This window comes from Pongo pygmaeus, chromosome 22, assembly GCF_028885625.2.
Source record: "Pongo pygmaeus isolate AG05252 chromosome 22, NHGRI_mPonPyg2-v2.0_pri, whole genome shotgun sequence".
In the NCBI taxonomy this organism is placed as follows: Eukaryota; Metazoa; Chordata; class Mammalia; order Primates; family Hominidae; genus Pongo; species Pongo pygmaeus.
Window position 1 is genome coordinate 50,002,167 of NC_072395.2, and position 23,339 is coordinate 50,025,505.

Here is a 23,339-nt window from a genome sequence, read left to right on the forward strand (position 1 = left end):
TTTTCTCATGCCTTATGTTTTCTGCGTGATTTTTATTTGTTTCATGTGTAATGTGCTTTACTGACTAAACATTGTGTCTTTTTAAGACCTGAAAACTACCTTCTTTATGGTAACCGAGCTCTTTGTTTTCTTCGTACTGGACAGTTTAGGTAAGTTGGTTAAAGTATCTCAACCACTGAATAATTATGCTAAATACCCATTTTTGGGAAACTTTTCTGTTTTGCAGGTATACAAGAAAATCCTTGACTAGTTCTTTGGCAGAAATACTTAAGTGGTTAAAAGAGTATGCTTAGGCTTTATATATAATAACAACAGTGACAGCAGCAGCTATTCTGATTGAGTGCAGACATATGTTAAGCATTATTTTAAGTGCTTTGCATACGTTATTTAGTTCTCACAGCACTCGTAATAGGTAGGTAATGTTATAGTCCACATTTTACATGACCAAAGTGTACCGCTAGTAAATAGTGATACCAAGATTTGAACACAGATTTTATCTGATGATGTCAGAGTCTGTGTTTATGACACCTATATTACCTCTTTATGCTCTGTTAATTAATCCATATAGTATAAAAGAAGCGTTTTCATCTTTTCTCTGTTTATCCTGGTATAAAAAAAATTAAGTAAATATCCTTCATAAGTGAAAGATGGCAAATAAATTTAATATTATGAGAGTGGAGTCATAATTAATTCCAGTTCCTTATATTGAATTTGAGCTGAGTTTTTATTAGCTAAGAAAGATTGAGAAAGATACTGCACCATGATTTTATTGTTCCCCAGTATAAAATTTTTAGAACATAAATTATATATATTAAGCATTAATATTGAGCAGGTAGACTATTATATTTAATTTTGTCCTGACTTACTGTAAGAAGGGTGTAGGGTGGATTCAAGAACACATCCACACAGTAGAAGAATATTCAAAAGAAAACAAACCAGAAAACGAAGTTGGAATCTGGGATTCTCAGAACCAAGCTACACAGGCATAAGGTCCTGCATAGGTATTAGTTATCATTCATATTTGCCTCTGACCTTCAGCTGCCCAAAATGAAATGGGAAAACTTGACAAGTTACTTAATTCTCATTGTCCATAAAGAAACAGGACACCAATTGGTCAGGTGAAACAGTTTTCCTAGTATTTAGTTTTGAAAGAAGTTGGGCTGTAATATTAATTGAGTGATGGAGGAGAGAATAATCTCAGCAGTATCTTATGCATAGCAAAAACTCCCTGAAAGCACAGTTTTGGGTTTCACAAATACATTTTTTTGTGAAGTTTCCTCATGAAAGCTGAGAGTCTGCTATCAGTTGTTTTTCAGTGAAAGCACTTGTATGGGAGGGTGGGAGTGGGGAAGGTAGTATACTCTAAGCATGTAGCTTTAAAAATAACATTTATTGTGTTTTTCTTTTATTGTAAACAGAACACATTCTCATGGTAGAAAATTTGGAAAATACAAGAGTTTAAAAAGAAGAAAATAAAAATCACCAGTAATCCAACCACCTTGGAGAATACCGCTGTATTAACGTTATGCAGCTTTTAGATGGCTTAAGCCGTGGATAAACCGAGGCTATCTAGACTAGAGGAATGGATGGGCTTGACAGTCTTCCATCAATACCACTGTCCTCAACGGGTTCTGACAAGAAATGAGCTGCAAATGTCTTTAGGTTATTGCTTCTGGCTAGGTTCAGAATTGCATTTATTTTGTGCTGTTTGAAGGTGAATTTATATGCTTTCAAGATCAGATGAATAGGTTGGCAACTTGTCTAGCCTCTTGTGAAAATTGAGTGCCTGTCTGAAATATTGCCTGGCAGAAGGTTATCCACTTTCCACCTCTGAGAGCTGAGAGGCAAACCAGGGTGTTTCTGCTCTCTTTCATGAGTGTTGAATGCTAGACACACAAGGAAGATCCTTCTAATACCTTGCTGCAACAGGAGGTGAATCAGAGTAGAAGTACAGAAGCTAGGTAGCTTGGTGAGGTAAAGGCCAAGAGCAGCTTGTGGATCTATCCTTGTACCTCCTTGCTGATGGTCTAGCTTGTGGTTTAATACTATCTACATTTCACTAAAGCCAGGTCAGCAGCATTGTTCCTTTGTTTCTTACTAGGCAATCACCAATATATATTGGATGCCTATTTTATGCATGAAGTGTTTTACCACACTGGTTTTTCTGGTGTTTCCTGCCTCCTCACACATTGTCTGTATGATTTGCTCAATAATGTAGGGATAATGTTTTCAGAGTCCATAGTATATATAACTCCTGATCAGGTGACTAGATGGTGTGACTTAAGGAAAGAACACGTTGCCAGTAATTCAGATGTGCCATTGACACAGGAGGACCCATGCCTGAGAAAGACTTTTATCTGAGTTACTGAGATTGAGATGTTTTGAAGCTCCCAAGCAGAGGGATGCTGGATCTGCTGTGGAAATCTGGCTGAGCAGCTGCAGGGACAGCTGGGGGTAAAACATCCACCCTCCCCCAGTTTGGCGAGGATGCACTCCTCAGCTGTTCTGGAAGGCCAGACTTCTTATCTGCTGTCATTGAAGCAAGAATTGAGATGTCCAAAGAGAACAGAAATGGGACAATTTAATACTAGAAAGGAATAAAAGGGTTAAAGTCTTGAATGCTAAAACTTCTGAAATAATTTATCCTAAAAGATTAGAAAATATAAGTTGAAACTTTAAATGAAAAAGAGATTCAATTTAAAAAAGAACTTTGGCAAGACTGATATCTAAAAGGGTAAAAATAATAATACTGTATCTTACAACACGGTTATCACTGTTTTGAGCACTTAATGTGTATTAACTCGTAAAACCCTCACAACTGTGTGAGGTAGGTGCTACTGCCTCTTTACAGATGATGAAACTGAGGTATAGGGAGGCCAAGCAAAGTGTCTGAGGACACTAGGTGGATGTGATGGAGCCAGAATTTGAACCCAGGCAGCCTGGATGTAGAGTCTCTGCTATTAATCACTATGGGAAGGTGGTGATAGAATAAAAGAGAATGTGAAAGTCAAAAAAATTAAAAAATAAATGGTCTAAATAGTCAATAAACGTTTATGAGGAAATGATTATCCTTCCAGGACATGTAGATTAAAAACTACGAGTTTCTCATTTATACCCATCAGATGGACAAAAGCTTAAAAATCTCATAATACCAAGTGTTTGAGAGGATGTGGAACAAAGGAGACTCTCATATTCAGCTGGAGAAAGTGTAAATTGGTACAATCACTTTGGAGAGCAATTTGACGAGGTGAAGATGTGCATACTCTGCAACCCGCTTCTAGGCTCATATCCTCTGAATTCTCGAATGTGTACCCAAGAAGATATGTACACGCCTTCATGATAGCATTGTTTGTAAGAGTAAAGAAATGGAAACGACCTAAATGGCCATCAATAGGGGAATGGATAAATATGGTATATTCATACAATGGAATTCTATATGGCAGTTAAAATGAACGCAATGTTGAGTGAAAAAGCAAGTTGCAGAATGATTTGTACACTGTGATGCCATTTATTAATGTTTAAAAACATGCAAAACAATATGCATATATACAGACTGTGTATTAACAATGTTTAAAAATGCATGGGCATGTTAAACACCCGGAGAGTGGCTGGGGAGAGAAGGAGGGAAAAGGGATTGGAGTTGGGAGGGATGGTACACAGTGGATGTCAACTGTAACAAACTACTACAAAAAGAGCTGAAGTATATGGCAAAATGTTAATTTCTTGCTAAGGTGGTATGCCATTGGTACATGGATGTTCATTTTGTTAATGTTGTTCTCTGTACTTTTATGTATACTTGAAATATTTGATAAAAAGTAAAACAGAATGTAATTAAAATGCACATGATAAAAGGAACAGAAAAAGAACAGAAACAGTGACCACTAAACATCAAGGATAAAATAGTGAACAATGATCTTGAAAAGAGAAATATAAGTACTGTAAGGCCAGTTGCAGAAGCTTGAAGTGTAAGTGGGGAAGCCTGAGGTGAGGTATATATGGGGAAACAGATGCTTCATTCAAACATGGTGGCAGTGGCAGTGATGATTTTAATGCCAAAATAGTCATGCAGTTTGTAAATCCAACCACTTTTGGGTGAATATAAGTTAGGCCAAGAGCCTTTCAAAACCCCCCCAGGCCTGCGAATGTTGCGCTTGGAAAACGCAGGAGATGGGGTTGGAGTGAGGCAGGGGTTGGGGAACTGCACTGCCTCCTGCGCCCCCACTCCTGCCGCAGCCTCTCCCCTTCAAATCTTCATATTGAGGATTGTGTTTATCCCAGGACACCTGGCTTAGAAGATGAGATGTCCATTTTATTCTGCTCCTTCTCAAAGTGTACTTTTCAAATATGAGTTGGTAACTATAGGGCATTTGAGAGTGATCGTTGTAATTATAGTAATCAGAACTTTTCAATTTAGTCAAGAATCTAGAAAAAGGAATCAGTCATATCTGTACCTTCTGCAGTTCCAACAGCTTATGTAATGTACATGATTAGGCTTTGCTCACTTACTGTTCAATTCATTCTTGTGGGACTCATGGAAAATTCAGATTCTTCGGTGGGATGTGATGAACTGTGTAAGGGCAAATGTTAATTGGAGAAAGGGAATGCTTAGCTTGAATCGTTTTTGAATTGCTTTGGAAACTCATGTATTTTTAAACTTGGTGTTTACTTGAACTGTTGGTATTCATTTAAGTATTTACCCATCACATGATAACTGCGTTCCATCAGATCCCAGCTGTGATTGGTAGCAGACAGATAGACTTTAACTAACTCCTCTCTTGTTGCTTTTATTGCCCCCTAAATTTCTCGAAGACTAGAGATATAAAGCACCGTATGTTTCTGTGAGAATTTCACAAATTCCTGTGTGTGTGTGTTGGTTTGGTGAGTTATTCCTCACTCTGCCTTCTGGTGTGGTCTCTTTATTTTTACTTAGAAGTCACTGAATTTGCTTTTGAAGAAAACATTTACTTTTTTCAGTTTTCTTTGGGGTATACCCCCTTTTTAAAGAAACAGTAACAAATGCACATGGTAAGCAACAGAGTAGGAAAAGGTACACTTGCCCAGCTCTGACCCATCCTCTGATTCATCTTTTCAGATCCTTGTGTATTCCCATAATATTTTATGCCTATACAAGCACTTATGTTGAACCAAATGAAATTGCCATTTTTGTAAGTCAGAATGTAGGCAGTTTTATTTGGTTTAATGTAATGTATATGTCTTTTTCTTTAAATGGGTAGGAACATACTACATACACTGTTGTACATCTTGCTTTTTTTGTATTTAAGTCTTGGAGCTTGTTTTGGAGACCTACCTTTGTTCTTCATGGCTGCGCAGTGTTTTACTGAATGAATTGCCCATGTAATCCATTAGTTTCTATTATATTAGTATATGGTATATATATATATACACTTTATATTAGTATATAATTTTATTTACAATGTTAAATTATAGATTTATTAGTATGTAGATTATTTCCATTTTAAAGATTATATATACCTATGCAATGATTATCTTTTTACTTATGTTTTACACTCAAGTTCAAATATATCTGTAGGACACATTTCTGATAAATTTATTTTACTCAGTTGAATGAAAGAACATATATCATTTTAATTACACTAACTTTTTATTTAAAATGTATATTTATTCAGTCCATGGTTATTACTCACTGCATATTTGTCAGTGACTGACCATTATACCTGAATCTTGCTTTAGTTCCTTAGTTGGAAGATCTAGAAATTTGGGGAATACTTGTTATTTCTTTATTGATCTGGTCACATCCTGAAAATAATTATAATTGAGGAAAAAAGCAATATCCCTTATATGGCTTGCAAAATTCTTGCATACTTTTTATGGTATGGTTTGAGAGAGTCAATAAATAGCATCTCCTTTCCCTTCCAAGTCCAGAATCAGTTAAAAGATGGATGGAAAAGACAGGCAAATGGTGATCAAATATTGCCTTTATTACTGATGCAATTGGAGAACAGGCCTTAAGTCTGTTAGTCAAGGGGCTGGTTACTATTAGGTTGGTGCAAAAGTAAATGTGGTTTTTAGAAGTAATGGCAAAATCCCTAGTTACTTTTGCACCAACCTAATAATTCACCTAGAGTCAGACAGAACTGGGCTCTTGGGAACTTTAAGCCTGGGAGAAAAGAGAATCTGGTGTTTTAGATTCCAAAGAGTAAGACTGAGTGCAGTGGCTCACGCCTGTAATCCCAGCACTTTGAGAGGCTGAGGCGGATGGATCACTTGAGGTCAGGAGTTTGAGACCATCCTGGCCAACATGGTGAAACCCTGTCTGTACTAAAAATACAAAAATTAGGTGGGCATGGTGGTGCATGCCTGTAATCCCAGCTACTCAGGAGGCTGAGGCAAGAGAATCGCTTGAACCCAGGAGGCAGAGGTTTCAGTGAGCTGAGACTGCGCCACTGCACTCCAGCCTGGGCGATAGAGCGAGACTGTGTCTAAAAAAATAAAAGGATTCCAAAGAGTGAGAAAAAGAAGAGGTGAAGCCACATATGATTAGTGTCCCTCCCTCACCATTAGATAAATTATTATTCATCATCTGGGGATGTTAGCCAAGGGTGGGGAGAGGAAAGAGTTCAGGAATAATTAGCAAATCCGCATGGAAACTAGGGGAGAGGGAATAAGTGTTCTTTACAAACATCATCTTTTAGGGCAGAATGTAGCATATTTTATATGCAGTAATGGGGAGGGGCTGGAGAAATAAATCACTTCCCCATGTAAGAGCAATAAGTTGGAGCACCTGGACTAGAACTCTGTTTCTTACTCTGTTTAATACTCTCACCGTGTCACACAATCTTCAAGAGTAAATAACCATTTGCATCTCGAGTCTTGTCCCATTTTCATACGTCTCTTGCGCAGGGAATTGCTGCTACCAAAAGTCAAACCTGATTATTTAGACCCTGGGCTGCAGTGGTCTGGATAAGCAATAGCATCATGTAATTGACTATGCCCACTTTGCCTTAGTTGTAGGATGTGGTCATGTGCCAGTAAATGTGAAATTTTATTAGTATTAATTGCATTCATATACTAATATTGTGATATTTATAATATATGCTGTTATAACAATGCTGTTTGTAGTGCTATATATTATAATAAGTAACGTTCAGCATTGATTCAACAAATATTGGGGTTCTGTTGATGGATAATGTCAGAAATGAGCAAAGATAGCCTCTGTGTTTCAGACAGTGGGCTGGCATTGTGAGGGCCTGTAGTGGCAAGGAATTTGTTGCACTTGTGGAACTGATAGTTGCTAGATGGCCTGAATACAGAGGAGAGGGTGGTATGGTCATAGGCTAAGCCAAGGAGGGCCTTGTAGGCTGCGTTAAGGCTTTTGGCCTTTAAGAGCAATAAGAAAGTAAAGGATTTTAAACTGAGGAGAGAGAGCATGATTAGTACTTAAAAAAAAATTTGAGCATAGTGAAAATGGATCTGAAGGGGATGTAGTGTGGATGTAGGTTAGGAGGCTGTTGCAGTAGCCCAGGCCAGAGATGATGGCTTCCAGCAGAATATTGACAGTGGAAATGGAAAAGTGGAAGGATTCAAGAGTTTAGAGGTGAAGTTGACAGAAGTTGCTCGTGGTTGGTGTTGGAACGTGAGAGTGAAGGTGGTTGGAACTGTTCTGACGTTTCTGCCTTACGCAGCATCATGGATTATGGGCCTACTCACTCACATTGGGATTGCTGGAAGAGGAATAAATTTCTAGGAGGTAGAACTGGACTTCACTCTCGGACACTGAATCGAAGTGCCTTTGAAGGCCAGGCATGGTGACTCGCGCCTGTAATCCCAGCACTTTGGGAGGCCGAGGTGGGAGGATCACCAGAGGTCAGGAGTTCGAGACCAGCCTGGCTAACATGGTGAAACCCTGTCTCTACTACAACTACAAAAATTAGCTGGGTGTGGTGGGGGGTGCCTCTAATCTCAGTTACTCGAGAGGCTGAGGCAGGAGAATAGCTTGAACCTGAGAGGCGGAGGTTGCAGTGAGCCAAAATTGCGCCATTGCACTCCACCCTGGGCGACAAGAGCAAAACTCCGTCTCAAAAAAAAAAAGAAAAAAAGAAAAAAACAAGAAGTGCCTTTGAAGCATCCAAATTGCAATGTTGTATAGGTAGTGAGTTATATGGGTCTGGAACTCAAGGGAGGGTTTGGACGGGAAACACGTTTGGAATAGTTAGCCTCCATGATTTGAAGTTGTAGATGTGGGTGAGATTGCTTACAGAAGTTTTTCTCAACCTGGACTGCACTTTGGAATCACTGAACTTTGACAAATACCACCCACCCCAGAGATTCTGATTCAATTAATCTAGAGTAAAGCCTGGGCATTGGGCTTCTAGGAGCTCCCCAGATGGTACTAATGTGCAGTCAAGGTTGAGACCCACTGGCCTAGAGAGAACCTCGGCGGCGACTAGGAGAGGAATCAGGATTGAGCCTTGAACACATATGGCCAATTGGAGAAGGATGAGCCTGCCCAGGAGAGTATTAAAAGGTGACCAGAGAGGTTCAATGAAGACTAAGTGTGGTGTCATAGAAGTAAGTAAAAGAATGGTCAGCAGTGTCTGTTGGCTACTGAGAAGCCAGTTACAGTGGAACTTAGATTTGGCAACATGGACATCATTCAGTAACCATAGGGAAAGCTGTCAGTTGGGAAGCTTGGAACAGATGCCAATTAGATGGGGTTGAGAAATTCAAGGTAATGGAGACAGCTAGCATAGGCAGCTTTTAAAGGTATTTGGGGAGAGAGACCCAGTGTGAGTCTCTTTAAATGGTAAAGAAAACTTACCTTATTCAAGAGTTCCAGAAGAAGGTGGCGCTAGGGTTGTATATTCAGTGGCTCAACAATGTCATCAGAGACTTAGATTTTTCCAGCCTCAGTGTGTGTGACTTTGTCCTCAGGCTGTCCCCTCAGAATGTAGGATGGCTGCTGTAATTCAGACATCTTCAGCAGAAGAAGGACAACTTTGTCTTATGTCCTTTAAAAAAATCTTAATACACATGCTGAAAAGTACACAAGTGTTAAGTGTAGATGGAATTTTCAGAAGTCAAACAACTGTAACCAGCACGCAGATCACAACCCCAGTACCCCGGAAGTTCCTCTTAGTCATGACCTTCCCCCTAGTCATGACCCATCTCCTCTCCCAGGATAACTACCATTCTGGCTTCCAGTGGTTAATTTTGCCTGTTTTACTGCAATGTAATGAAATAATATACCATGTGTTCTTTTATGTTTGGTTTTCGGCATCATTTTTGAGATCCATATTGTTGCATGTAGTTGTAAAGTGTTCATCTATCGCGTGAATATACCACATTTTATCCATTCTATTGTTGATGGGCATTTGGGTAGCTTCTCGTATTTGACTTTTACAGGTAGTATTGTTGTGAACATATGTATTCATTTCTGTTGAGTGTATAATCAAGGAGTGGAATTGTTGGTCCAGAGGGTATGCTTATATGCATTTAGCTTTCCTGTGTGAGTGTATCATTTTGTACTCTTACAGCAGCATATGAGAGTTTCAGTTCTGTGCCCTCACCAACACTTACTATTTTTCATCTTTTATTTTAGACATTCTGGTGGGTGAATAGTGGTATACCACTGTGATTATAATTTGCATTTTCATAAATTGATTAAGGATGTTTCAGATTTTCATAAGGTTATTGACCATTTGGATATTCTCTTTTGTGAAGTGCCTGTTTAAGTCTTTTGCTATTTTTTTCTCTTGAGTAGAATGCCTTATTCATTTTTAGGAGTTTTTCCTTTTGTATTCTGAATATGAGTCATTGGTCAGATATATGTATTGCAAATATCTTCTCACACTCAGTGGCTTGCCTTTTCACTGTTGATGTTTTCTTTTCACAAACAAGTTACTAATTTTAATGTAGTACAGTTTATCAGTTTTTTCCTCTATGATAAGCTCTTTTTGTGTTCCGTTTATCGTCTTTACCCATTCAAAGGTCACCAGATTTTCTATGTTTCGTCTAAAGGTTTGATTGTTCAACTTTGATATACAGATCTGTAGTCCATCTGGACCTGATGTTTGTATTTAGTGTGAGGTAGTGTTCAAGATTCATATGGGCCAGGTGCGGTGGCTCACGCCTGTATTCCCAGCACTTTGGGAGGACAAGGCAGGAGAATTGCTTAAGCCCAGGAGTTTGAGACCATCCTGGGCAACATAGTGGGACCGTGTCTCTACAAAAAATTCAAAAATTAGCCAGAAATTAGCTAGGCATGATGGCACATGCCTATATTCACAGCTACTCAGGAGGCTGAGGTGGGAGGAGTGCTTGAGCCTGTGATGTCAAGGCTGTAGTGAGAGGGACTGGCACTGCACTCCAGTCTGGGTGACAGAGTGAGAGCTTGTTTCAAAAAAAAGAAAAGAGAAAAGATTCATATGGATGTCCAATGGCCCAGCACCATTTATTAAAAGAGCATATTTTCTCCATGTACTGCAGTATCACCTTTGTCATGAATCAGGTGATTATGTGTAAGAATCCATTTCTAGTTTCTTTATTTTGTTGGTCAGGTTGTCTATCCTTATCTAGTTGGTTTTTTTGTGTTTTTTTTTGGTACGTAACCTTTTAGTGGGTATAGATATTTGGTAGTATAAGTTATTTAGTTTTGTTCTTCCTTGTAATCTCTTTAAGAGTGATGAATTAGCATAAATATGAACGTGAAATGATGAACCAGCAAATATTAATTTATGTTGAAAAAAGAAGGTGGATAAGTCAGTGAGTTGGGTACCCTGAGGAGATAGGAACAGTTGAACAAATTAAATGGGATAAGCAAGGTTATAGTGAGAGTTGGATACCTGAATTAGTGATTGAACAGTTTGAAGTTTGAACAGTTTTGAGTTTGAACACCCTGAGTTCCAGGGGTGCAGTGATGGGTGGCTGAGTTGGGCTAGAAGTGGAAGTCATTGAAGATAAGGAAGCCAGGAAGCTGATAGACTGTGGTATGGATCTGTTAGTACTTGATAGGTTATGAAAGTACATTTAATAATGTAGTATCTAATTTAATATTTACCTCAGAACAGATAGAACAGAATTATTCACATTTTACAGATGAGAAAAATGGGCCCAGAGATGTTAGTAACTCCCTAATAGCCCCAAGAAAATTAGTGATTAAATTAGACCTAACCCGGGTCTTATGGTCTAGCTTCCATGCTGTGTTCAGTGTAGCTTAACTGATGTTGTGTGAAAGACCTGGTAGTGATACATTTGGAAAGTCTTACTGACATGCAGAAATAGTACAGAAAAACATACAAATGAGAATGTTATAGGCTGGGCGTGGTGGCTCACACCTGTAATCCCAGCACTTTGGGAGGCCAAGGCGGGTGGATCACAAGGTCAGGAGATCGAGACCATCGTGGCTAACACAGTGAAACCCCATCCCTACTAAAAATTCAAAAAATTAGCCGGGTGTGCTGGCATGCGCCTGTAATCCCAGCTACTCAGGATGCTGAGGCAGGAAAATCACTTGAACCCGGGAGGCAGAGGTTGCAATGAGCCAAGATCACGCCACTGCACTCCAGCCTGGGTGACAGAGACACCGTCTCAAAAAAAAAAAAAAAAAAAAAGAATGCAAGAATGCTGTGCATAGGTACGATGTCGATATGCGCAAGAAATACTTCAGAAATATTAAAAGTAGTTATTCCTGGGTAGTTGTGATTGTAACTCTGGGTGACTTTTTCCCTTTGTTTTATTTTTCTGTATTTTCCAAATTTCCTATAATGGACATATATTATATGGATTTTTTTTTAATTAAAATTATCTTTTGACTAGATAATATACATGGAAAATTCACAAAGTACACATGTTCAAGATATAATACTTTTACTATAAAAGAGTGAAAATTTTTAAATACTTGTTTTTCTTTTTAGAAATGCACTCGGTGATGGAAAGAGAGCCACTATTCTGAAGAACACTTGGCCAAAGGTAGGTTTCTTGTATATTTTACATTGAGCAAATAATGCCATACAACATTGTGAAAAATCTGTTTATAGGGTGTGTTTGTTCATAAAAATGCTATATGAAATTACGTAGAGCTCCAGAATGTGAAAGGAGAGTCATCAGATCCATGATCAGCGTGGGGACCCAGCCACAGCACTGACAGGCTGTGTGTGAGGACAGGCGGCCTATGGGCATCTTGAGTCTTCAGGATGCCTTAGTGATTGAGAGGTCATCTCTGCGTATTCTGGGTGGGTGTGCCTGAATGTGAAGAATGACTTAAAACTGAGGAGGAACTATAGAAGGCTGTCTTTATAGGAGGCAGGAAAAGATTTCCTAACACACAGTGCACAATTCAGCAGTGAAGACAACCATCTTGATATATTTGGCTATATCAAACTTAAAAACTTGTGTATGTCAAAAGACATCATAGATGAAATAGTAGTTTGAGAGGAGATAATTTGCCACATACATAACTGGTAGGATTTATAGCTGGAATATGCACATAATTCCTAAAGTAAATAAGAAACCCCGTAGAAAATGGGCCAGTAGAACAAGTAAGCATTTCACAGAAGAGTAATCCTGAATGGCCAATAGAAATAAGAAAGTATTTCCATTTCCTAGTAATTAAAATTGTAGGGATTTGGTACACAGATAAAAAAATGAAACCAATAGTGCAGACTAGAGGGCCTCCACACAGAATCCACTATGTGAGTAAATATTACAGTGTCATATTGTTTGAGTCCTTCAGATTGGCAGAAATTAAAGAGGCTGATAGTCCTGCGTTGGTGGGTATGTGTAGTAACAGGAAGCCCCAGTAAACTAGTAGGAGTGTGATTGCTTACAACCAACTCAGGGAGCACTATGATAGACAGACTCCACAGTTACTTGATTCTGAGTGTGTGTACTCTAGAAAATTTCTTGCAAATGTGCACATGGTTTGATATACAAGGTTGGTCATTGCAGCATTGTTTTAATGGCATACAACTGCAAATACCTACATGTCTATTGATAAAGCAGCAGATAAATGTGGTATTTTCACTTGATCAAAGTTGTTACTCTGACCTGTGTGATCTGTCCCCATCTTGAACACTTGTTGTTTCTCCAACCTCACTCCTCCTGCTCTGTCTCTGGTTCACTTTATGTTGGCCTCTTGGCATCCTCACTGTTCCTCACACATGCCAGGCCCACTTCCACTTTGTACTTGCCCTTCCCTCTGCCTAGAATGCTTTTCCCCGGAGCGTTGTCCAGCCCCCTTGTTTCCTTTCAGTCGATATTGAAAGGACTCTTGTCAGTGAAAATTCCTTGGCCACGTTACTAAAATGCCAAACACCTCACTTCCTACGCATTTCTTATCTTCTTTCCCTGCTTTACTTTTTTCTTCTTAGGACTTACCATTATTGAATATATTATATCTACTGTTTGAGTTATAGTGGCTATTGTGTGTCTTCCAGTATAATATGAGCTCCACAAGGAAAGATTTTACTGGTGTTTGGTTCACTTCACTCTTGAATCCAGACTGTCTGACAAGCTGCCTGACACTTAGCAGGCACTCATTAGTAAATAATTGTTGACTCAGTGATTGAATGAATCAAATAGTAGATTGCAGTTGAATTAGCTGGCTTATCAACATTTATGGATTTTAAAAAGTGTTAAATGAAAAAGTCAGTAAAACGTAGGCTGGAAAAATATCTATCGAGTTCCTGATAGTGTTTGCTTCTGGGCAGTAAGAGAGGGAAAGGAGATTGGAGAGGGTACAAAGGAGATTTCAGCCGTATCTGTATCATCAGAAATAGTTTTATTTATTTCATTTAAAAATCGGAAGCAAATATAACAAAATGTTAACAGTTAATTCTGAGTATCTGTGTATTAGTCTCTGTATTTTCCTAAATTATAAAAATCTCCATTTTTTTTTTAAGTGAAGCTTTAGATGCCAGGCATGATGGCTCACACCTGTAATCCTAGCACTTCAGGAGGCCGAGGTGGGTGGATCACTTGAGGTCAGGAGTTCTGAGACCAGCCTGGCCAACATGTGAAACCCCGTCTCTACAAAAAAATACAAAAAAATTAACTGGATGTTGTGGTGAATTCCTGTATTTCTAGCTACTCAGGAGGCTGAGGCAGGAGAATCACTTGAACCCAGGAGGTGGAGGTTACAGTGAGCTGAGATCACATCACTGCATTCCAGCCTGGGTGACAGAGCAAAACTCCATCTAAAAAAAAATAAAAAATAAAAGTAAATAAATTGTTTTTTTAAGTGGAACTTTAAATAAGATATAGAAAAGCACATGTATTTCATACTTCATTCCTGGTTTTACATAATTTAAAAAAAGCTAGTGCAAGTAGAATCAGAATTTTAAGGCCTTAGAGAATTTAATCTAATTTGATACTTCCATTACTGCTCTGCGGATAGCCTTCATTAGATTAATTGTAGGAGTTTATTTTGTTTAATTTTTTAAAATGAACTTTCCTTTATATTATAAATATCACATGATTAAAAAGAAAAATAGAATATAGCAAGGTATAAAGTAAAAGGGAAAAGTCAGCCTGGAGACCTTGTTTAAAAGACAGATTTCTTCGCTTTTCCCCCAAATTGTGATTCAGGTGGCCTAGGAATGTATTTAGGAGTGTTGAGATTGTAAAATTCCCCAGGTGGACTTCTGCATCCAGATTTTAGAATCATTTTTAAATGCCTTATCTTACACATGAAGAAATTGAGTCCCAGAGAGGTAGAGTGATTTTTGCAAGGTGTTGTTGCAAATAAAAGACAAAACTGGATTTCGAATCCAGCACTGGATAGTGGTTCTGTTTAAGGGTGACCAGTTTGTTGGTATTTTCATTATGAGTCATTCTTTTGCTTGAAACAAAATCTTTGCTGATCCTTGAACCTGGCATTTGACACGTGCTATATCAATATTTGTAGAATGAATGAATGGTACAATTCCAAATACTGAAACCCAAACCGTGATACTGGTTTTCCAGAAATACTTCCTGCTATTTTGATATATTATCAATTAAGAAAAACAGTTATTAAAACTTTTTGAAGACCTGGCGCTCACTCCTGTAATCCCAGCACTTTGGGAGGGCAGGACGGGCAGATCCCTTGAGTTCAAGACCAGCCTGGGAAACATGGCAAAACCACATCTTTACAAAAAATACAAAAAATTAGTTGGGCATAGTGGCATATGCCTATAGTCTCAGCTACTTGGGAGGCTAAGGTGGGATAATCACCTGAGTCCAGGAAGTTGAGGCTGCAGTGAGCTATGATTGAGCCACTTCAAAAAAAAAAAAAGAAAAAAGAAAAAAACTTTAGCAATTATTTTGAGAACTTTGTGGAGAATACTCGTTCCTGGCTTAGTTTCATAAACAAAATATTCACTTTTTTTTTTTTTTAATTGGAAAGTTTGGTGATGTCCAAACATCCCCTCTCAGGGGATACTCTCTTTTGTTGCCTTGTATTGGTGATGTGTCATATGATTGCAGAAATATTTGTATAGATAAAAACATATAACCACTAGTAAGTATTTTAAAAATTTGATAACTACATGACTAGGTTATTTTTCTTTTTTTTTTAATACCAGAAAAGAATGCTTATTGAAGGATAAACTTCAGAAGCAAAAGTAGATCATACAGGGTATATTTACTTGTATAAGATTGCCTTACTTTAGAATTAATTATGAGCCTGAGTCTATGGAGTCATGCCTCTAAGATGTAAGTGTGTTAGAGGAATGTATTCTGTAGATTTCTATGTGAGGGTGGGACATTTTTTCCCTTCTTCTTAATGGGGAAGATTAGTACAGTGCCACCTGTCTCTAGACTTACTTTCAGGGTTTACAAAGAATGAGTCATTTGTCCTGAAGAGTGAGAATTTTTATTAGCCTCAACAGATATGTTTGTGCATGTCTGTGAGCATTGTGTTTTGATCTATATCATATAAGATACAAACTAATAACCTCAGAAATGTCCTCAAGAACATTTAAATTTTGAGGGGCACATTAGGACTTTTGTTGTGAATGACAGAAACTGAACTCAGATTTGACTTAAGTAGAAAAGGGAATTAATTGGCTCATGTAACTGAAAAGTCTAGGGGTTAGCTTCAGGAATCGTTGGATCCAGATTTGTACACATTTTTCTTTCATTTTCTCAACTTTGCCTCCCTGTTTGTCAGCTTCATGTTTAGTCTTTTTTCTAGCTTCCCTCTCTCTCTGTTTGATTTTTACATGGATTCTCTTGTTATGTCTTCAAGCTCACCCATCTTTTCTTCTGCAGTGTTTTATCTGCCTTTATTTCCATCCAATGTACTTTTCATCTTAAATGCTATAGTTTTCATCTCTAGAGGTTAAATTTGGGTCTTTCTTGCATATTTCATGTCTTTAACATATTCCATCTTTCCTTTAACCTCTTGAACACATAGGGGATAGTTATAATAAGTATTTCAATGTCCTTGTTTACTAATCTGTGTCATTTGTGGGTTGTTTTCAGTTGGTTTATTTTGCTGTTCATTATAGGTAATATTTTCCTTCTTTGCATACCTGGTAATTGTAGATGGATGCCAGATATTGTGAATTTTACCGTGTTTGGTGCTGGATATTCTTCTTTTTCTTTAAATATTCTTGATCTTTGTTTTGGGATGTGGTAAAGTTACTTAGAAACAATTTTAATTCTTCAAGGTTTTAAGATTTTTTTAGGTGGAACTATAGTGGCATTTAATCTAGGGCTAATTTTTCCGCTGCTACTGAAGCAAAACTTTTCTGAGTACTCTACTTGAAGTAGAGAATTCACCCCATGAATTATGGTGTTTTTCACTCTTGTTGATAGGAACAGGAATTATTACTGATTTGTTTCAGTTACGGCTCTTGTTCCCTGTCAGCCTTTCAGGTTGTTTTTTCCCTGGCTGTGGACCGTTTTCCCCCAGGGATGTGCTGATCAGTACTTAGCTGAAGACTCAAGCGGTCCCTCTGGAGTTCTCCCTGTGTGCAGCTTTCTCTTCTCTGGTCCTCTGCTCTGTGAACTCAGCTGCCTTGGTCCCCTGTACTCCCGCCTCTGTCTGCTTAACTGAGAGAGGCTGCCAGTCTCTGCCTAGGTTTTCTCTTCCCATGCTCTGGCTTAGAGACATTCTTATCAGTAAGCAGGAGCAATCACAGGGCTTACTGTATATGTTTTTCATACTCTCTTTTGTTGCCTTGTTTTCAGTGTCTTGCAAGCTGTGGTTTCATCTCTTTTGTCTTTGTTTTAGGTAGGAGGGAAAAATCAAGTCCTTATTACTCCATTTTGGTCAGAAGTGGAAGTTAGAGTGTAGGCTCTCTTGGCTTTATTTTTAAAAAGACTTTTACCATGTAGTGGATCTGCAAACTGATGTCATGAGTAGCTGTTAATTCTAGGGAAAGGAGAACCTCTCTCAGTGTGTGTACAGTAGACCTTAGGGATGCCTCAGACTGATTCCGATTGGGTCATGTGCCCACCTGTGGATTTATTGCTTTGACCTAGAAAGTAGTGCATTTCAATTGGCCAGTCTCCTGTGTCACAGCCACACTTCCACCCTGCCCTCCATTGTTGGGGTGGAGCACTAGAACTGACAATCCTGCTGTTACTGTGAGAAGTGGGAACATGGTGGCCTCCTAAGTGAGGGGAGACTAGAGAGATGAGCAATAGGGAATTTCCACATATGTGATAGAGAATGAGATGGTGAAAAGACCTTTTTATTGTAATTGGGTTTCAGAAACTCTGAGATACCTTTAATTTAAGCTTCATTGAAACAACTTCAGCAGGGAGGTCTGAATTAACTCTTTTCTCAACTAACAGGAGTTACATTATGTTTTATAGGGTTCAGGGAAAAGGATCCAATAAAAGGTGAGAAAAGTATGGAGAAAAGAGAAAGAAATAAAAGTTCTCTGCAAATTTAGTAGGTTTGGCTTATGATCTAGCATTATTTCTTATGCCAGCTGTGGGTTTTTTAATGCAGTTATTTAAACTTTGAAGTCCGTAAATGCTTAGGGGATAGGATTTGACCTTGTAGCCTATCTGAGAGATCCCTTTGTCTTCTTACACCTTAGGTGTCAGGAAGCATGGCCTATACCCTTTCAGCAAGACAGAGGTTAATGAAATGCCATATGAATTGGAGTCTGAGCTAAGCCCAAATAGTCTGTCTAAAAAAACTCCAGAACCTTTAGAGCCACACGGTACCCCAGAGCAGGATTACTTATGGTAAACCTGCATAAACATATACCCACGTAATTGTTTCTGGCTTCTTGTAGTGAAAAGCTGATCCTTCTTAAAAGGGTTGTTTAATTTTTATAATTTCCCTGAGATTTTCACTGAATCACAGTGTTCTTTGCAAAATGTGTAGTGAAGAGGAAAGAGCTTTGGACCAGGTGTCATAAAAATCAGGGTTCTTTGGTTTGCCTCTTACGTAAGTGTGATATTAGGCCAGTTTCTAGCCTCTAGCCTCTTTCACTAGTAAATCACCTTGCCAGTAGTAGTGTGCCTAAAATGGGAATTTGGTTTGGGAGGAGCTAGAAGCAGGGTTGGTTCAGTTAGCTTCAGGTTTTGGTACTGTTAGCTTTGTAGATTAAAAAGTTTATACTTAATATAGAAGATTTCCAGAATATGTAAATGGGCCAGCAAAGATTTTGGTTCTGTAGCAAAAAACCCTTATCATTGGAATTAAATGTAAATCCCTGGTTTTTGGTTTCTTAAAGCCAGGAGCTGCACTTAGAGATAACAATGAAAAGCTGAGTGAAGGGGAGACGGCTGGATGGACGATCTAGCCTGAGCACATCCCCCATCTGTCTGCACTCTTCGGAGGTATAGGAAAACCACGGCACAGGCCAATGGTTCCATCCAGCTCTAAAAACTTCTCCATTTCCAGGTGTAGGAAAGACGATGAGTTAGAGATTGTTACTGCCTTCAAATATTTTTAAAACATGAAGTTATTTATAATGAATGACATTTTTTACTTTATCTGGCACAAAATTATTATATTCTCTGTTAGCAAAATATAACAAAAGTTGAACTCTTTGCTGGGGGTACAGAAATTTCTTAAGCAAAAATATTGATCCTTAGTTATTGTGATTATTTGTGTATTTATAACTTTTCACTTAGCTCATTAGGTAATTTTATTTCCTGAGGTATTAACATTTTACATTTATTTTTCATTGGTAGGGACCTAATCTAATATTTTAAGTAATGAATCAGTTTTCAAGCAAAATATTTTTCCTTACCTGTTTTCTTTAACTTAAGCATATTTTTGAGAAAAAATTAAATTTATTTTTTTGGAACAGGGTCATTATCGTTACTGTGATGCTCTTTCTATGCTGGGGGAATATGACTGGGCCCTGCAAGCAAACATAAAAGCTCAAAAACTCTGTAAAAATGACCCTGAGGGAATCAAGGATCTAATTCAGCAGCATGTAAAGTTACAAAAACAAATAGAAGACCTACAAGGTATTTCACCTAAGATTCTTTTGGTTACAGTCTTAATTCCCTTTCAAACTTTGGAGGGTGGGTTTCTTGGATTAACAGAGGACCACAAATCAATCCTCAGATTACTTATCCTTATTTTATCATGTTGTCTTGGTCATGGCACTTGAGTTTTTCATTTCTATCTGTGTAGAGTTACATGTTATCCATTAAGTAATTATAAATGATTTGTACTTTTTATTTGAAACAAACAGCAACGAAATTGTTATTATTTATTCCTCTGTAGAAAAAAAAATCCCTTTCAGAAATTTTGAATAAAATAAAAGCTTTTTGAAACAAAATTATTTAAAAATATTTCCTTCATTACTAAAGTTATTTCCTAAAGAAAAGACCCTTCAGTAGAGCTGCTTGATGTTTCTGCACCATTTGTGCTAATTCTATAGTGTGCTGAACATATATATATATATAATGTTTTTTATATATAGCAGAAATTGGCTGTGCAGGCTAGGAGTTGTAGATTTTCATTCTGTCCTTGTTTTCTCCCCTAAGTCTTTTTGCTTTCTCCAATGCCTGAAAGTCCCTTAGTCTACATTTTTAGTGTATGAGTCTTTCCTGCTTTTTCTTCTTCGGGTTGTACAAAGCTGAGCTGAACAGCTCTGTTTGACCGGCAGATGTTGTTATCCATCATAACATGATTATGTAGTAAGATTGTGAGCTCCTTGAAGACAGGTACCACCTCTGATTCAGATTTACATATTGCTGTCATCTTGTCAATGATCACATGTGATGGAATGTCAAAGTTTGTGTAACATTCTGTTGACACCATCCTAAAACTAAAGACATCTAGAAATGTAAAATTGCTTAGATTTACTTTTCAGTTTTCTAAATTTGAGGTTCCTTACTATCAGCTTAAAGTAAATTTGAAAATCTTTTAAAGTCTGTGTTGCCAATCCATTGATTACTATGTGTATGTGTGTGTGATTGACTTTTATAGGTCGAACAGCAAATAAGGATCCAATTAAAGCCTTTTATGAAAACAGGTAAGTTAATAGGTCAGTAGCTGCTACTAGGAATGGCTTTGCTGCATGAATTTAAGAATCACTTAGTTTGACGCTTTAGGAGCTAATAGCAACCACAGTAAAGTTGGAGATGGAAGGAAGAGAGGTAGTTTTTTAAGTGTCTGTGTTATCAGGTGACCTGTAAGTTGTCAGATTTATTTCGCTGTTTTAGTGAACCATATAGATATAAGCTCAGTAGCCTAATCCTGTGGGGAAAGAGGTGAAATGTTAATTGGACATTACTGTGCTTGAATGGGACCAGTTTGGCCATGAAACTCCTGGCAGCACAGAGCTAGGACATAGCCTGTGCCCTGTGCCCTGCACCTCTGTCTTGGAAACATCTATGGCAAAAACCACAATTACTTTTGCACCAACCTAATACTTCCAGCTTCCTGATGTCTTTCAAAGGCTAAGATACTTCCTATTAGAAATAGGCAACAGATAGACTTGAGTATGCTTACAAGAAAACAATAGCAGCCAGGGTTCTACCTTTGCTTATTTGGCAATTAAAACAGATTAAATGTTTTTCTGCATGCTTGTTCAGATGTCTGGAATACTGAAGCTGCTAATTCTGTAGCATGCTGAACATGTAGACATAAAGAAATTGGCTGTGGAGGCTTTAAATTTAATTTTAGTATCCTAATTTAACTTAAATTAGGATATTTAAATTTAACACAAGGACATAGGCATTTTTTTTTTTTTTTTAATTTTTTTGAAATGGAGTCTCACTCTGTCACCCAGGCTGGAGTGCAGTGTTGTGATCTCGGCTCACTGCAACCTCTGCCTCCCGGGTTCAAGCGATTCTCCTGCCTCAGCCTCTTGAGTAGCTGAGACCACAGGTGGCTGCCACCACGCCCTGCTAATTTTTGTATTTTTGGTAGAGATGAAGTTTCAACATGTTGGCCAGACTGGTCTCGAACTCCTGACCTCAAGTGATCCGCCCGCCTTGGCCTCCCAAAGTGCTGAGATTACAGGAGTGAGCCACTGTGCCCAGCCTGAGCCACCGTGCCCGGCTGATATTTAAATGTTAGAACCCAGAATGCTTTTTTTTGAACTGTTCTTTTTTTTGAGACAGAGTCTCCCTCTGTCACCTAGGCTGGAGTGCAGTGGCACGATCTTGGGTCACTGCAGCTTCTGCCTACTGGGTTCAAGCAGGTCTCCTGCCTCAGCCTCCCCAGTCGCTAGGATTACAGGCACATGCCACCACACCTGGCTAATTTTTGTATTTTTAGTAGAGACAGGGTCTCACCATGTTGGCCAGGCTGGTCTTGAACTCCTGACCTTGGCCGATCCACCTGCCCTGGGCTCCCAAAGTGCTGGAATTACAGGCATGAGCCACTGCACCCAGCCCTTGAACTGTTCTTTATTTATTTTGAGTTTAATACCAAATATAAAATAATGTTTATCTATAAAGCCCCATCTCACAGGTAGGAAATCTTTTTAAAACAATAATACCTTGCTGTCAAGGAAAAAAGGCTGTGATTGCTGCAACCTGTTCATTCAAAGGATAACTTTTAAAAAATGTATAATAAGTCCTTTTTTCCTCCCACTTAGGGCCTATACACCTAGGAGTTTATCAGCACCTATATTTACTACTTCACTTAACTTTGTGGAGAAGGAAAGAGATTTCAGAAAAATTAATCACGAAATGGCCAACGGTGGTAATCAGAATCTAAAGGTAAGCTCCATTGAAAACTACAGTTTTTTTCAAGTATAGATAGTCTCATATTTTTACAATAATATTTTGGTGGTAATAGAAACCAAATTTTTGGTGATTTGAACCCTTTTTGCCTATTGTTACTGAAAGAATGATTCTCTTTTTAACAAATAATCTGAGTATCTCATACAACTACATAAATAATATTTCAAAGTCACAGAATTTCTTTTGAATTCACATTTATGTGTTTTCAACATATTTTTAAAAATAACCATTTGCCACTTCTCTTTGTATCTTCTCCCTTCGGTTGTTGGAAAAGTCCTCCTGTTGATAATATTGAAAATTTCTAAAAGACTGTGTTCAGTTAGGGAGAGGAGTTTACACCGAGCATTTCCAGCTGGATCTGGAATTGTATTGAGCATTTCCAGCTGGATCTGAAGCGAAGGGTCTGTAAACACTCACCCTAACCTGCCTTAGCAGCCCTTTTCCAGCCTTCCACCCTTTTTGAGGTCTTGAAATCACAGAGGTTTACTTAGTGCTTCCGAAATGAACGCTACTCTTGGGTTCAGGCTATTCTATCCAAATCGTACTTCTTCCTCAAAACCAAACACAAATGCTATATCCTCACTAACATGTTTCTTAACCATTCCAGCTTAAGTGATTTTTCTGTTTTGTGAGTTGTGAGAGGTATTACTGACTATGCAATTTATATGTCAATAACAACACAGTATTTTCTTTTCTTCATAAGGATGATTGTTGTTTAACTACTGAAGTGATGTGTCTTTTCACCCCATCTGATTGTAAACTATCTGAGAACAGGAGTTATCTCCTGTATCTCTCTGTATCTATGGTAGACCTAAATCATAATAATGATCACTATTATAATTGATCTTTAATAATTGATTATATTTAATAATTTATTATATATAGAAAAATATCATCAGTAGCTTCTTTTTTGGCTTCCCCTTTTGTAGTTACACTCACCACATTGCTGCTTCTGTTTTCTTACTCCAATTTATATTTTAAAAATAGTTTTACTCTCAGGCTTGTAGATTTTTATGTGCAGATGTGATAGTGTTAATTCAGACGTTATTGAACAATTGTCATGTCAGGCATTATGCTAGGCAACAGAAATAGAATTGTCATTCAAGATTTTGTCATTGCATATCATGATCCTTATCATTAGTTAACATTTTGTTTGCTTGTTTATACATTTAGGCTTAATAACCAGCTACATATTTTAG

The 23,339-nt window shown here is 38.0% G+C and overlaps 1 protein-coding gene across 16 annotated transcripts in view; it reads left to right on the forward strand.

Moving 5' to 3' along the window:
* Window positions 1-23,339, forward strand: part of TTC3 (tetratricopeptide repeat domain 3) — a 130,789-nt gene that overhangs the window by 23,514 nt on the left and 83,936 nt on the right. For 13 of the 16 annotated variants that reach the window (XM_063659733.1, XM_063659739.1, XM_063659735.1 and 10 more), the window contains 5 exons: window positions 87-149; window positions 11,895-11,949; window positions 19,242-19,404; window positions 20,375-20,420; window positions 21,993-22,116. In XM_063659733.1, coding sequence (XP_063515803.1) covers window positions 87-149; window positions 11,895-11,949; window positions 19,242-19,404; window positions 20,375-20,420; window positions 21,993-22,116 — 451 coding nt within the window. The remainder of the gene's footprint in view (window positions 1-86; window positions 150-11,894; window positions 11,950-19,241; window positions 19,405-20,374; window positions 20,421-21,992; window positions 22,117-23,339) is intronic. The other 3 variants (XM_063659743.1, XM_054468863.2, XM_063659744.1) reach the window with 1 other exon arrangement.